We start from the raw sequence: 16407 nt of genomic DNA on the forward strand, positions 1-16407 counted from the left end.
AACTCTCAGGTGTAGCCATGGGGGCAAGAGTTGCCCCAGCTTTTGCCAATCTAGTCATGGCAAACTGGGGACAAAAAATTTTAGAGTCACACTCCAGTTTCAGCAAGGTTGATCTATATTACAGATACACTGATGACTTGTTTTTTCTGTGGGCTGGTGACTATCATGAATTTGTTGAATTAGTTACACATTTGAATAATACTACAAGTTTTTTATCTTTTAAAATTGGTGGGTTTGGAAAAAGCATCAATTTTCTTAGATTTGACTATAAGTATTGATGATATCAGTATTTGCACAGGGAAAGTTTACATCCCATACATATGAAGAAGGGAGTCATCAAGGTAAGGTTATAAGGTTGAGTAGATTAACCTCTGATGAAGAGTTTTTTTCTGAGGAATTAATATTTTTGAGATCTTTGTTCCTTAACAGAGGGTATGATTTAGAATCGTTAAGGAGAATAGAAGGTGAAGTTAGAACTTTAAGAAATGGGGTGGCCCAACCAATTTTACACTCTAAGGACTCAATGGTAGGTCCATCGAACATCTGTAGGATGAGCAGTGTAACAAACACACGAGAACTTCACACTGCATTTCCTTTACCTATAGTTAGTGAAATGTGGAACATTAAATACATCAGTGAGAACAATTGGAGAATCATTTCAGGAAATAAGGAATTGGCTTCAGTCTTAGGGGTGACACCTAAATTTACGTTTAAGAGAATTACTAACATCAAGTTCATGTTGGTATCGGGTAAAGATAAGGATACTAAGAATATCCGTGTTTGTTCAAAGAAGAAAGGAAAGTACAGTTTTGTACCTACCATAAATGTAGATGTCCGATAGGCATGCATCTGCAGTCCTTACAAATGGGTTGTCCTGTCGTCAGGCAGCCCTTCGGTCGGCCGGATTCCAAAGTCTGGGTCTGGCCTCGGCTGGTCGCACTTCACCCGACGTCATAGCTGCAGTTATTCTGGTATAAAGGCATCAGCCGACACCATTTTCCTCAGTGTTTCTTGCCCCAGATGCCAGGTGCCCTCTAGGAAGGCTAAATTTGGATAAATGCAAATGGTTCCAAATAGTAGAGAGCAAACAAAAAATAAACATGTATGTACATATATACAAACAAATACACCATAATAGATTCCCCCAGCTAGCTACAAGATGGGCAAATACCCTAGGAGTACCACAGAGGAGAAGGAGGGTGGGTGAGTAATCCTGACTGCAGATGCATGCCTATCGGACATCTACATTTATGGTAGGTACAAAACTGTACTATGTCCTTCAAGGATGCATCTGCAGTCCTTACAAATGGGTAGAATACCATAGCCAAACTGGGGGAGGAGGAGAAATAAGATTATGGTGTAGTTAAGATCCCTTGTAAAACAGCAGTGGCAAAACCTGCTCGGGATCTGGAGTATAAAGGTAAATTATAATGCTTGGCAAATGTATGCACGGAGCTCCAAGTAGCAGCCTCTAAAATGTCTTTGGTAGCCACTCCTCATAGAAAAGCTGTGGTAGTGGCTGTAGCCCTTGTAGAGTGAGGCCTGATGTTTTCTGGAGTTTTCTTCCCATGGTAGGAGTAACAAAATCTAATGCAATTTCCTATCCACTTAGAGATTGTCTGTTTTGAAATTGCTTTTCCTTCCATTCCTGTTGCATATGCTACCAATAGCTGGTCAGTTTTTCTATTGCCCTTGGTCCTGTCCAGGTAGTAACGTAATTGTCTATGTACATCCAAGGTATGCAACAGTCTTTCTCCCCTGTTCTGTGGGTTGGGGAAGAATGTAGGTAGGTGGATAGCTTGGTTTAAAGATACCCTGGAGACCACCTTTGGCATAAAAGTAGGATTTGTTCTCATGGACACTATCTTGATGGAAGATCAGGAAGGGCTGTACTGCCATTAATGCCTGTAGCTCGGATACCCTTCTTGCTGAAGTGATTGCAAGCAGTAAAGCAGTTTTCCATGATAAGTATTGTAATCCTGCTGTTGCTGCTGGTTCGAAAGGAGGGAGTGTCAACTTTTCTAGCACAAAGTTCAAGTCCCATGCTGGCAATGGTGGTTTCCTAGGTGGTTTTACATTTTTAATTCCTCTCAGAAACTGCCTGAGCAGAGGATGTGAGAAGACTGGAGGATCCAAGTTGTATTCTGCTGAAATAGCTGATGCATGAATCTTAATGGAAGAATAGGACAGGCCGTTGTGGAAGAGCTCTGCCAAGTATTCCAGGATGTTGGCTATGTTTACCAGTGACACATTTTCTCCTTTTGCAGTACTCCAAATGTGATATCTTTTCCATTTTGCTGAATAATTTTTTCTTGTTGAGGGTCTGAGAGCCTCCAAGATAATGTCTTTAACCCTTTGGGATAAACTTGGGTTATTTGGTCTTATGCACTATTCCAGGCAGTCAGCTGCAGTGTTTTCAGGTTTGGATGCAGGGTGTTGTAGTTGTTCTGTGTTAACAGTAAGGGAACCAGTGGTAGAGGCCATATTTGTTCCCGAGACATGCTCCTCAGTAATGGGTACCAATGTTGCCTTGGCCAGTCTGGAGCTATCAGGATGATCCTTGGACGGTCTTCTTTGATCTTCAATAGCACCTTGTGCATCAAAGGAAGTGGTGGGAATGCATATGCTGTCAGGTTTTTCCAACTGAAAGATAGGGAGTCCACTTTCCAAGCAAGCGGGTGGTACGTCCTTGTGCAGAATTTCTTCAGTTGGTGATTGCGTGGGGATGCAAATAAGTCTATTTCTGGTAGTCCCCATTTCCTTGTAATGGTTTTGAATATGTCCGGATGCAGCATCCATTCGTGGGCATCCGTGGTAGTTCTGCGTAGTATGTCTGCTAGTATGTTTTCTTTTCCTGGCACAAAAATTGCTTGTAACTGAATGTTGAGGCTCAGGGCCACATTCCAGAGTTCCACTGCCATGCGGCATAGAGGGTACGAATGTGTGCCTCCCTGTTTGTTGATGTACCACATAACTGTGGTGTTGTCTGTCCTTATCAACAGTTGACCTTGTCGAAGAAATGGTCTGAATGTCTGAATTGCCAGTTTTACTGCCAGCATTTCCTTTTGATTTATGTGTAGGTGCAGCTGGTCTTGAGTCCATAAGCCTTGTATGCACTTGTCCAGCATGTGCGCCCCCCCCCCAACCAAGGTCTGAGGCGTCCGTTGTGATGGTCTGGCTTGGTTGAGTGCTGTGGAAGGGCAGTCCTTTGTTTGATTGACAGGCCTGAGCCCACCATTTGAATTCTTGCTTCAGGCATGGGATTATTGGAATTTGGGTTTCTAGGCTGTGCTTGTGCTGAGACCATAAATTCCTTAGGTACCACTGTAACTTTCTCATATGCAGTCTGGCATGTGGAACCAAAATTATGCAGGATGCCATGAAACTCAAGGCTTGCAGGACTTTCCTTGGTGTTAGCTGGTTCTGTTTTGTTAATGCCAAGAAGTAGAGAGGGAGTTGCTCCTGTTTTTCTACTGTTAGAAATGCCATTTGTTGTGATGTGTCCAGCTCTGCACCCAAAAAGGTTATCCTTTGGGATGGTATCAGCCTTGACTTTTTTATATTGACTGTGTATCCCAGGGCTTGCAGTAGATAAATGACCCTTTTTAAGTCTTCTGCTAGTTTGTTTTTGTTGTCCGCTTGTAACAGGCAGTCGTCCAGGTAAGGGTAGATTTGAATCCCCTGAAGCCTGCAATGAGCAATTACTGATGCCTGCCAGGCATTTCGTGAACACTCTGGGCGCAGTAGATAAGCCAAAGGGCAATGCTGAGAATTGATAATGCTCTGATCCTGCAAGAAATCTGAGGTATCTTCTGCAAATTGGTCGTATGGGGACGTGCAGGTATGCCTCCTTGAGATCTAGAGCTACCAGCCAAGACTCCTTGCCCAACATGGGAAGAAGCTGCTGTAGGGTCAGCATTTTGAATTTTGGGACAAAGAGGTATGTGTTTAAAGCGGACAGGTCGAGAATAGGTCGCCATTGGTTTTCTTTTCTTGGTACCAGGAAGAGCCTGCAGTAAAATCCTTATCCTTGCTCCATAGATGGTACCTTTTCTACAGCTCTCATCCTTAGTGAGTTATTTGCTTTAGAGCTTCTGCCTTTTGATTTGGAGGTAGGTTTGGCATTCCTCTCTTCCTTGGTAGAGTATGGAAGTGAAACCTGTAACCTTGGTCTATTGTCTGCAAAATCCACTTGTCTCCTGTGATGTAATGCCAGGTTACTGAAAATAAGGCTAGCTTTCCGCCTAAGGGTGCTTCTAGTTGTTCCCTGGTAGGCAGTGCTAGAGCCAAGTCACTGTGATTGTCCTGTAGTCGTGGTGGTGGCTGTATCTGTACTTCGCTGGTTGTTAGCCTGCCACTGACGTCCCCTGTAGGCACCTCTGGATTGACCCCTGCATCTTGAGCGCCTATTCCTGCCTCTCTGAGCTTTGGAGGTGTCTGGAAAGGACCAATTCTTGGAGGGCCAATTCCTGCTAAACCTTGGAGGTTGGACCTGTAAGAAATCTTTGACTGTCTGGACAGATTTTGCCTTCTCTTCAGCACCTGTTGTGCAGGAGAGCCAAACAAATTGATCTTGTCCATGGGAGCATCCAGTAGCTTTGATTTAACATGATCTGGTAAGGCCTGCTCTTTTAACCATGCATGTCTTCTGATCACTGTGCCAGTCATGGCTGATCTAAAGGAAGCCTCCAGTGCATCATAGCCGCATTTTAAGGAATGGTTACTGACCTGCTGAATGTTATGTACCATTTCCTGAACAGATTTTTTGTCTAATGGTTCATCCGAGGACAGCTTTTTAGTTAACTGGTCTAACATAAATTCTTGATACTGGATCATGTGGAATTGACCGTTCAAGGCCCTGGCTGAAAGAGTAGCAGAAGTGTAAACTTTTTTACCCCATCTCTCTAAGGCCCTAGATTCCCTTTCAGAGGGGAGGGGGGTTTTGGTAGAGGTAGCTGCTACAGCCTTGGGTCCCTGGGAGATAGTTTCGGGATCTGCAAAAGGGGCCTTATACAAATGATAATGTGTGTCCAGAACCCTGTAGTACCTATCGGGCTTAGCAGGGGCCGGAGGAAGAGAATCAGGAGCAGTACAAGCATCATTAAAAGCATCATCCACAACAGTAAGTACTGGAGGAATGGCTAAAGGTCTATGCTGTGGCAGATGCAAAAATGTTCTAAGCCTTTTCCTAGAGTCTGAAAAATCCTGGCCCTGCCATCGAAATTGTTCCCTCATAGCATGCAAGGTTTCCCCAAAAGAAAATTCCTCAGGCGGAGAGGCAGAAGGAATGGACTCTTCTGCATCAGAGTCCTCATAAGGAGAAAAAAAGGGGCCTCAGGAGGGTCTGAATTATCTGATTCGTCAGAGGAGCCATCTGAAGAAACTGGCTCAGGGGGCTCTACTCTAGTCCTCTTCTCTGGAGGTGGGTGAGAGGCCCTGTCTGGAAGTGGTTGGGATCCCCGGATCAAAGAAATGAGATCCTCTGCTAGACTAAGCATTTGTGAACTAGAACTGGGCCTGTGAGAGGGGTCTTAGCAGGCACAGTTTTGGTAGTTTTAGCTGCTTTAGCCCTGGCAAAGGCCTTAATCGACATGGATGCAGGAGGCCTAGCAGCTCCACGTGCAGGGGTAGAAATATCCAAAGGGATAGTACCTGATAAATCCTGTGAACCTGCAGGAGCAGGTGGGATTTCAGTAGCAGATTCAGCCAAGCTGGATGAGGCCTCGGTAAGTGGCAAGCTTTCGGCCGAAGGAAGAACCGTGGACTCTGTTTCAGCCAAAACCGAGACACTCGCGGTTGGCTTAACTGCAGTTTCGGCCGAAACCGCGGACCACGAGTGTCGGTCCTTTTCCTTGCGTTTTTTAGAAATTTGCGTAGTCTGAGTATCCGACGGCATAATGTAAGCAAAAGCGGAGCCGAAAAACTCTTCAGCAAATTCAGACCGACGTCTAAGCGTTCGTCGGTTGAAAGAAGCACAGGCTAGACAAGCTGCTACGTCGTGGTCTGGGCATAAGCAAGGTAAGCAGTAAGAGTGGAAATCTTTATGAGGTATTTGTTTCCCACAATTTAAACAGTTATTCACTTTTTCTGACATCGGCTGAGGCAAGAAAGAGCCCCCAACGGGGTACTAAGCTTTTTAGAAGTCTTCGGTAGTAGCAATCTCTAGTTCTGACCGACCGGCACTTGCGAACAGCTTCTGCTTCGGGTGCCACGCGGCAAGAAAGACTGGGGAAAATGGCGTCGGCTGATGCCTTTATACCCGAATAACTGCAGCTATGACGTCCAGCCGAGGCCAGACCCAGACTTTGGAATCCGGCTGACCGAAGGGCTGCCTGACGACAGGACAACCCATTTGTAAGGACTGCAGATGCATCCTTGAAGGACATCCTTTGGTTGCATGAACTGCAGACAATGTAGATTCATTAGCAACTCTTCCTTTGTTATTGTGGAACATTTGAGACAAACATTTTGGGCAAAAAAGTATTATAGTTGCAACAGTGAGTATGCAGTTTATTTAGCTACCTGCACCACATGTAAAAATTATTATATAGGGAAAACTAAGAGAAGCCTTAAACGTATAATATACAAACACACTTTAGCTATCAAGAAAAAAGGCAAGACTAATTCATTATCTAAACATGCAATCTCTTGTCTAATATTCAAAAAGTTAGAATTTTTGTTTTAGATAGTGTTGACAAAGCTTTATTTGCTGGGGATTTAAATATGTTGGAATGTAAAGAGGCATTCTGGCAGCTCCTATTTGGGGCGGATAAAATACCCAGCTTAAATAAAGTTATTAACTTGAAATGTACTATTTTTATAGAACTACATGACATTATGGTTAGAGCATTAAGTTTTGTAGATTGATTGTATTATTCTTTTGATTATGTTCATTAATTTTTTATTTGATTGATTGGTGCTGTACATCATTTCCTGACATTCTGTTTAATTTAGTATAAAAGGAAGGGGTAGGTCTGTGAGTGTTTTTTCTGATGAAGTTTACATAATTAAAGTGAATGAAAACGCTAAATTCCATTTGTCCGAGTGTGGCTGTTTGGTTCGAGCTGGTTTTTCATTTGGTTTTTGAAACTTTGGATTTTTCAAGTTCTGGTTAATGTGGTACATATTTACCTTAGAAATGTGTGAATGCAGGGGTAAAAATGTACTGTACCCAAACATTAAATGTTGGCGCTCACTCAGCTGTCCATAGAATGTTACACGTGCTGCTGTTGCTTTAGACCCAAATAGTCTTTGTTCATCATTTGCAGTGCAGCCCAGATGGATAGACAGTGAGCAGTGGCTAATTATTAGACAATCAATACAGTTTTAAAGTGTCACTGTGGTGCTAGTTTGAACGTATGTAAAAAAAAAAAATTAAGCCAGTACACCAAGTAATTAAACATTGCCTTTTTTTTTTCTCCAGATAAACTTGACATCGTACCGTGGTCTTCTCCTCAGACATATGTGGGATGCATAAGAAAAGTTGTAATTAATCAAATGCCTGTAAACTTTTCCAGCATGGGTTCTAGCCATGGAACAGTCAGACTTAATGGTTGTCCAGTTATGTAAATAAACAAAATGTGTGATTATATAGAGCACCTGCACTGACAAGTTAAACAACCGATTCCAGTGAACACTTCCTTGTGGAATTACTTTGCAGTTGCAAGTAACTGTTTCTAATGTGGACTGTGTGCTAAAGGACTAACTTCTTTGGCATGTGATCAGAATTACCGTCATAGGTAATTGTGTGCATATAATGGTTCTGGTTACAGAGGACATGTTTCTGCTTGCACATAAGTTGCATACAGTATCCAATGATCTTGTAGAAGTTGTTGGTCATCATAAAATGAGTTTACTATCTCCAGTTTAGATGCTGGTATGGGTTTCTTTTTCTGAGAACCCTGCTTGTGACATTCATGTCATACAGCTTCCAAGCCACAGCCGTTTCACAGTAGCCACCATTATTTCTTTATAGACATCACTTTGCAAACACAGTACATCTGGCTACATCAGCCCTGTATGTGTTCTGTTACTATTGTAATTTCAGTAAGGTTGTAAAATATGTAGTAAAAACACAAGAGCAGAAAAGGAGTGCACCGCCCAAGTTTTATAATTTATTTATTTACTCATACTTTTATACATATATAAATATATATATTTCTTAGAGTTGTTAATATTTTTATCTGCTTTTCTAATGAATATGCCAATACACATACACTGGTTAGAAGCAACTCTTATGTCACTTTTATCTATCCCATTCTTACAGCAAAGAGTTAAAAGTCCCTTCCAAAGTGAAAGGATTAGTTGTAATCTTTTGCTGCACATGTGCAAGTGTACCCTACCCCCTGCCTGGAAATTATAGTTCATACAATGCCTTCTCCTTCCCCAGTTGGCAGTAGTAGTTGTGGACAAGTCTGCACTAGTACAAAGAGAGATCTGAGGAAGTCCTGGGACTCCAGCTCTTTTAGTTATCCATTTTGGAATCTGTATAACAAGATTTCTGAAAGTATTCCTCAAGTTTTCTTTTTCTGGGCAAACAGTGAGTAAATCTCTTGCAATACTGGTTCACTGATGCACTTACTGGATACACATCACCCAGAAAAAAAAATAGCTGCTTTTTTTTTTTTGTCCCTCTTTTGACTTGGAGGTGGGTGACAGGTTTCTGTTTGTTTAAAAATACTGTATTTTGTAAGTATGAAAAATGTACAACTGTATTATGGCCACTTTCTAAAATTCAGCTTTAATGTAAAACATTGGTACACAATTTATCAAAAAATAAACTTCATACCATCTATGAGATTTAAAAGCAAATATGTCTATTGTGTGTTAAACTGTTTCAAGTGTTGTATTTTAATTAGATGACAAGTTGTTGGCCCACAATACCTAAAAACAGGGTTTGGTCACCTGGGAGTAGTGGGTAAACTCTAAGCACCATCTTAGCAATGGTGTAGGTTCTACCTTTGAGGTGCATATAACTGGTGACAAGAGAACATCAGGACATGGCAGACATCTGTCTAATCAGCATAAAGAGTAAGGCCTGAAGCATGATTATCACTGCGGGATCCCTGCTTAAATGAAGACACATCAAAAGCCAACCTGCACATAGCATATTATGTTTTTCTGATCTTATCTGTTTGCTAAATTTCTACAAGTTACCATTATGTTACATGTTCTTTGGAGCACTGTTGCAGTAATATTAATGACACATGGAAATTAGGCAAAGTTGAAAGCCTGCTTTATGCAGGAAGTAGCCCTATACAAGGTAGTCTCCTCTCCATCCCTTTTAAAAGGGGAAGTAAGTCTGCACCATCTTAAGTTATTTTGTTTAGGATTATGTTGTATTTTGGCAATAAAATTCAAGATCAATTGGTCTGGTTTCAGTATCAGAGCTCCTGTCTGCATTAATTCTGCAAAACACAACTGCGTCGTTTGAGAAATATTTTCATAGTGCTAATCTTGTTTATTGTTCTTTTACTGAGCATTAATTTCAAGGACAATTTTTTTTTCAATTTCCTTGTGCATGCCTCAGGTCTGAAAAGCCTTTGCAATTGTGGTTATCAGAGTCTGCAAAAGGATTTGCAGTTTGTCTTTTTTTGAGGAGATTTACTGTTCATGGTAGGCTGCCATATTTGTGTGGGCTTCACTCAAAAACTTTCAGAAAAATAAAGCAGCTCCTTTTGAGCCTGATTTCTGTAGAAATTGAAAGCCATTATGCAGGCCCTGAAGTCAGAGCAGTTATCTGCTTCTGCAACAGTCTCTTTTTACTTCCCAATAAAACTCCTAGAAAGAAGCAGTGCCACATAGGATTCAAGGGAAGTTTGCAGATGATTGCAAGCTGGGAGCCATCCCCAAGTGATGCAGACATCCTACAGAAAGGCCTCACCGAGACCAACGACTGGTGTCAAAACCATGGCCTCAAGCTTAACGCCAAAAAATGCATCATCCCCTTTGGGGAAAAACTCTGTTCCCACTGAAGGCATTATACAAGATCTGGGGATGCAGGTGGAGAGCAACCTCTCCTTAGACTACCACATTACCACTGTGGTCAGAATGTCCTTCTATGTGGCACATCTCATTACCAAGGGGTTTGCATCCAGAAAGAGGTTCTTTCTCTCCACTCTTCCCTCATTAGACCAATCTTTGAGTATAATGCCCCATTTGACATGTACCTCACTTAACTGGAGAGGCCACAGAAGTACCTCACAAAGAGTATTCTAAGCATTAAACCAATGTCCTACACAGACTCCAAAGACTTTGGCGATCTCTGCTTGACTTCCAGCTCCATTAGAAATGCTACATCTAAAGAAATCCCAATCAATCTGCACCAGAGACCTCAACCTCATTACCACAATCAACAGAACATGCTGGCAGGACAGGTTCCTCACCCGGAATCTGTCCATGCTCTGGAATAGACTTCCCATGCATGTCAAGCAGAGCACCTCACTGTCCCTCTTCAAGAGAAATCTTGATGGGTAACAAAGTTCACCCTGGGGATCACTCCAGTGGCTCTACTTGATAGAGGCACTGGGAACTAACATCAGGCAGCACGATGCCAGGACACTTCTATGGGCTAGGCTTGTAAAGGCTCCAGGGCCATTAGCCTACTACACACCTATGAGAATGGATCCACAGAAAAGACACTTTGAAGAAGTGGAAAACTTTTCCCATTGCATGGGATAGGTCAAGGGATGCTGTAACCAGTGACATTGTTTTACATAAGCTAGGGTCTGTACTTGTTTTACTTGCTAGCCTTTGTCTGACCCTGTTGGGACCAAACAAGTCAGCAGCTTTCAGTATGTTCTTCTGCGTCTTGTACTGCAGTACAGGTATGCTGAACATGGAAGTCAGTTTTGGTACAATGACCAATTCCTGTGTCTATCAAAATAGTGCCTTCATTGGGGGGGGGGTTAGCATTTGTTACCCTTTTTTGTTCACAATACTTGGTCTGGTATAAAGTAGTGGATCACAGGTGCTCCTTCAAGAAGGCCAGCTAAAGTGGAGACTCCATGTCATTTCCTTTGTATTAAATCCTGGTCATATGAGCAGCACAAGTCAAAACTGGGTCTCACCATGAAAGATTTTAAGAAACTCAGTATCTTTTTACTGTGAGGTAATATTCACAACAAGCCCTCCAAATTGAGCATTCAGCATATTAAGAGAAAAATGAGACTGTCTCCTCAGAGAATTGGAATCTTCTTCTGAGAATAAAGAACATTTATTTATACACCTCCTAGATGCTTCCCCATTAGATACAATTGTGATGACAGAAATAATACTGTCAGATTCCACTCAAAGAGGACATTTCATTTTGTGAAACCCTCAGCCTAATGAGGGAGCATTTCATATGTAAGCCCAAGTTGTATGAGAATAGAACAAAGTATCTAGACCTTATAAAAACATAAGCCCACTGCTATACCCTCAGTGTTTAAAACCTTTGAGGATGCCTTCTGAGCAACATGATTGGATCCAAATTCCAAACCTCTGGCCCCCAGCAAACTTGAAAGATTTTATACAATTTAAGAATCCTAGTACTTGTACAAGAACACGATGGCATCAAAGTGCTTTCCCTGAATACAAGTGACACCAAATTGTCACAGGCCTCAACACTCGCCCAAGTTATAGGAAAAGTAGGATGCTGACAAACTTGGGAAAAAGTTCTACAAGTTAAACACCCTTGTCTGAAGGGCACTTATTAGACGCACATGACAAAATACTAAGGTGAGACTCTGAGGACAGTAAAATGATTAGCTCCAGAAGGTGGCCTAATGGTTAAGGTGTTTGCCTCACAAACACAAGGTGCAGGGTTTGAGTCTCACAAGGGATAACTGGCTAGGCTTAAAATGGCTCGCAAGAGCAGTTAGCTTAGTACTAACCTATGAAGCTATGAATGAAAGAGGATAACCTGATGATTCAGATTTCTAGGTCAGTTGACATGCTACAAAAGGTAATCAGACATGTTACTGAATGGGATTTGATGGCTCCCCATGCAGCACATTTTCGAAAAGACAATGGAGACAGTAAAAACATTTCCATCCTCCATTTCCCAGACACATTAAAGAGTATATATAGATATAAACAATGGCCTGTCCATTGACATTAGATCAAAGATAAACAAGATACTCAGAAAAAGGCCTTCAAGAAGCAAGTGGGAAGGCAAAAAAATAGTGAGTCAGGGAAGCCTTTCTGATAGCAGCTCTCTTCAGGGCAAGTTGTGTAAAATCTTTCCATAAACACAGATGTCCTCTTCCAATGCTGCAGCATTCTAGTAGTGGGATTTTCTGTCCTCGGGCGATTCTTACATCGGCTGCTATACAAAAGCTTCAGCTTGGCTGTTGCAGTGTGCGTGGGACATCACGCATAGGCCATAAACCAAAGGCCTTAAATGTGACATCTGCACACACAATCCTCAGAACTTGAAGGCCAGCAGGCAGACAGAAAAAGGGCCCCGCAGGAGGAGTGCCAATGGTTTTCAGGTGCATGACCTACTGTACAGTAGATAAGACAGGTAAGGGAAAAGAGCTGAGGGTACTAGTGGGTGGGAAGGAATACTGCAACATGGAAGAGGAGGACAGCTATGGTTATGGTAAGATTTTACACAACTATTCTATGTCCCTTCTATTTCTATGTTGCAGTATTCTAGTAGTGGGAGTGTACCATAGCTTATGCGGATGAGAGGGTGGTGGTATTTGAAGAGGATTCAGCAAGACCCTGGAGGATTTCCCTGGCAAATCCTGCTCTAGCTCTAGAAATTTGGTCCAGCTTGTAATGTTTGGTGAAAGTGTGGATAGTGGCCCATGTGAGTGCTTCCAAAATGGATGCTGTGTCTAGACCTTTCATGAAGGCCCTGGAGACTGCCACAGTCCTAGTGAAATGGGCCTTTACTCCCACTGGAGGGACCTTTCCATGGAGGGAGTAACAGAGGCAAATAGTTTTCCTAATCCAGCATGTAATGGTTTGCTTGGGGACTACCTTGCCCATGGCTCTAGGGTGAAAGGAGATGAGCTGGTCACTTTTCCTAATGGTTTTAGTTTTGTCCAGGTAGAATCTTAACTGCCTGCGCATGTCCAAGGTGTGCAGAATTTTCTCCCCTTCGTTAGAGGGGGAGGGAAAGAAGGTGGGTAATTGTATAGATTGGTTAAGAGACAGGTCATTGACCACCTTGGGCATAAAAGAGGGGTTGGTTCACAGGTCTTTGTAGAAGACTGCAGGCCTGCAACTCTGACACCCTTCTGGCTGAAGTGATGGCCACCAGCAGGACCATCTTCCATGTACACATCTGTAGAGAGGAGGCCCCAGCTGGTTCAAAAGGGTGCTGGGTTAGTTTTTCTAAGATGCAGTTTAGGTCCCAGGGCAAAGGGATAGGTTTCCTTGGTGATCTCATGTGCAAGACCCCTTTAAGGAAGAGCTTTACGTCGAGCCTGGCTAGCAAGGGGGGGGGGGGGTCGAGGGGCAGGCAGGCTGATATAGCAGAAAGGTGTGCTGTTATAGAAGAAAAAGAAAGTCCACCTTTAATCAACTGACATGTAGGACAGAACCAGGGGACCTTAGCAGAGCAAGTGTCCCGTCCCTTGTGCAGACACCATTTAGTAAATCTTTCCCACTTAGCCAGATACAATTTTCTGGAGGTAGGTTTCCTTCCTTCCCTTAGGACAGAAAGCACATCTGAGTAGTGGTGTCTGAAAGGGATTAAAAGTTTATCACCCACAGAGTCAGGGACAACATCTGCAAATGTGGGTGTAGGAGAGCTCCTTTGTTTTGTGTCAGTAAGTCCACCTTGTAGGGTAACTTGAAGTGATTGCCCTTGGCTAGCTTGTGAAGTACGGGGAACCAGTGCTGCCTTGGCCAGTGGGGAGTCACAAACAAGATTTTTGGTTTATCTTTCTGTATTTTCAGGAGGGCTTTCTGAATCAGTGGGAATGGGGGGAAAGCATAAAGGAACTTGCTGAAAGCGTCCACTCTTCATGCTAGAGGGGAGTAGGCTTTTGAGCAGAAGGTCTGCAGTTGCCTGTTCTGGGGGGGGGGGGGAGGCAAACAAGTCTATTTGTGGAGCACCCCACCAGTGGACTATGTCCAGGAAGACCTCTCTGTTCAGCATCCATTCGTGCAGAGGTTGGGAGGTCCTGCTCAAGAGATCTGCTTGGTGGTTGCCCTGTGAGGGGAGTAGGCCACCTGCAGGACTATGTTGTGGTGAGAGGCGAGGTCCCATATCAGCAGGGTTAGTCTGCACAGCTGACAGGCCTTTGTTCTTCCCTGTTTGTTGAGGTACCGCATAACCATGGTGTTGTCGGTCACAATCAGGAGCATGCCTGGAACCAAAAGGGGAAGAAAGGTTATCAGCGCTAAGAAGACTGCTGTCATTTCCCTGATACTGATGTGCTTGGGCTGTAGAGACTGATGCCACTTTTCTTGAATCCTGTAGGAAGACAGGGTTGCTCCCCAACCTGAATATGCGGCATCTGTATGCATTGTTTGGGTTGGGGTGGGTGGTTGTACAGAGATTCCTGGGTTTAGTTGGACTTGCTGGATTCCACTTGCTGATTTCTGCCTTTACACAGGGAAGAAGGGGAATGACCTGCTCTAAGGGATGAAGATGTTGGGCCCAGATGCTTTTGAGATACCACTGAAGCTTGTGCATGTGCATTCTTGCCAGTGGTAGCACGGGGATGGTAGCTGCCATTAAGCCCAGGAGATGGAGGAATTGCCTTCCCGTCACCTTCTGGGATACTAGGGTTTCCTGAAAGTGGGAGGTCAGAGAAAGAACCTTGTCCTGTGGGAGAAAGGCCTTCATAGTGTCTGTTCTGATTCTGCAGCCTAGGAAGATCTTGCCCTGGCTTGGGACCTGGGAGGATTTTGGCAGGTTGATGGTGAACCTTAGATTCTGCAGAAGGGACATGAAGTGTAGATGCCTTGAGAGAGTATCTTCTGGACACTGCCAGAATCAGGATGTCATCCAGATAAGGCAGGCCAAGAGGGGAAGGTGGGCAAGGCAGTCATGCATTACTGAGGCTTCCTCTCTCCTGAAAGGATTGTCTGTGGTGATGAGGTGGAGCAGAAGGTCCGGAGGTGGTAGGTATTCTGGTCCCTCTTCTAGATCTGGAAGAAGAGGTAGCAGGCTGAGGATTATGTCTCACAAAGGTAGCTTTAGCAGAGTAGTTCCTATAATACTTGGGAATGGGTGAAACCAGAAGATGCTTTATGTCCTGTGGTTCTTTACTTTTTTCCTGCAGATTTTTGAAAAGGTCTGCAGATTGTTTACCAAAAAGGACAATGTGGTCCTCTGGTGCGTTCAGGATCTTGGACTTGAAATCCTCTGGAAGGTATGTTCTGAAGTCTTAGCCAAGTGTACCTCCTGAGAACAGAGGCCGATGCTGCAGCTCTGGAAGATGCTTCTGCAGCATTGTAGCTGCATCTGATGGAGTGTCTGGCTACCTGTTGGGCCAAGGAGAGCTTGGATGTAATGTCATTTTTAATGGGCTGCCAGGCAGAGATGCCAGCATGGAGGAGGCTTGAGAAACCAAGTCTAGTGCGTACTTAGTCATATGGGTTTGATAATTTATGGCCCTGAAGGCCAAAGTGGAAGAAGTATATACCGTCTTTCCCATCCTATCCATATACTTGCCATCTTTATCTGTAGATAGGAGGGAGGCAGAAGACAGCAGTCTAGATTGCTTGTCTGCAGTGGTGGCAATCACAGCTGGGTCTACCAAGAGTGGCTTAACCAGGAATTCCTGGTCCTCTGGTACTTTAAAAAAGTGGTCAGGATGCTTGGGGGCTGGGGCCTTAGAAGCTGAGTTGAAGGCATCCAAGTAAGCAGGCAGAACCAGACCAGGGGGACCGCCGAAGGGGAGGGTGATTCTACTTGCAGCAGCTCAAAGTACCTTTTTTGGGTGTCAGTCATTTGGGATGTATCCCATTTAAAGTGATGTTTCATCTTGGTGATGGTCTCACCAAACGTAATATCCTCAGGAGGAGAATCCCCTTCCACAGATTCCTCATCAGGAGAGTAATATTCCTGGGGGGAGGCAATTTGGGAAATACATGAAATGGACTCTTCTGAGGAAGAGAAAGAAGAATCATGCTCTTCCTCCCTGACTTGAGGGGTCATGGGTGGGAGGGAACAGGCAGAAGGAGGCCTAGGGCTCAATAGAGGCAGAGTGGGGGGGCTGTGGCTGAAGGCCTGAGAGCCATAAAGGCCTGCATGAGGGAGGAGGTGAAGGCCTGTCAGTCTGGTGTTACTTCCGTAGAAGAGGAAGTAAATTTAGTTTTCCGCTTCTTTTTGGCAGGGATAGAAGCAGGGAGCGGTCGGGCATGGAGGCTAAAAAATCCGAAATCTGGATCCCAGTCGGAGGTACCCCCAAAACTGGTTCCCCCTCAACCTTGACGGAAGTCATTGTTTGGATAAGCTCA

The 16407-nt window shown here is 43.8% G+C and overlaps 1 protein-coding gene across 1 annotated transcript in view; it reads left to right on the forward strand.

Annotated features, from left to right (window-relative positions):
• Window positions 1-8811, forward strand: part of LAMA5 (laminin subunit alpha 5) — a 1615491-nt gene extending 1606680 nt beyond the window's left edge. Inside the window, exon 80 of the mRNA XM_044090412.1 lies at window positions 7424-8811. Within this exon, the coding sequence (XP_043946347.1) occupies window positions 7424-7569 (146 nt within the window). The 3' untranslated portion in view covers window positions 7570-8811. The remainder of the gene's footprint in view (window positions 1-7423) is intronic.
• Window positions 8812-16407: the final 7596 nt, after the last annotated feature.

This window comes from Protopterus annectens, chromosome 12.part0 (assembly GCF_019279795.1).
Source record: "Protopterus annectens isolate FY-2018-M chromosome 12.part0, PAN1.0, whole genome shotgun sequence".
NCBI classification, from domain to species: Eukaryota; Metazoa; Chordata; order Ceratodontiformes; family Protopteridae; genus Protopterus; species Protopterus annectens.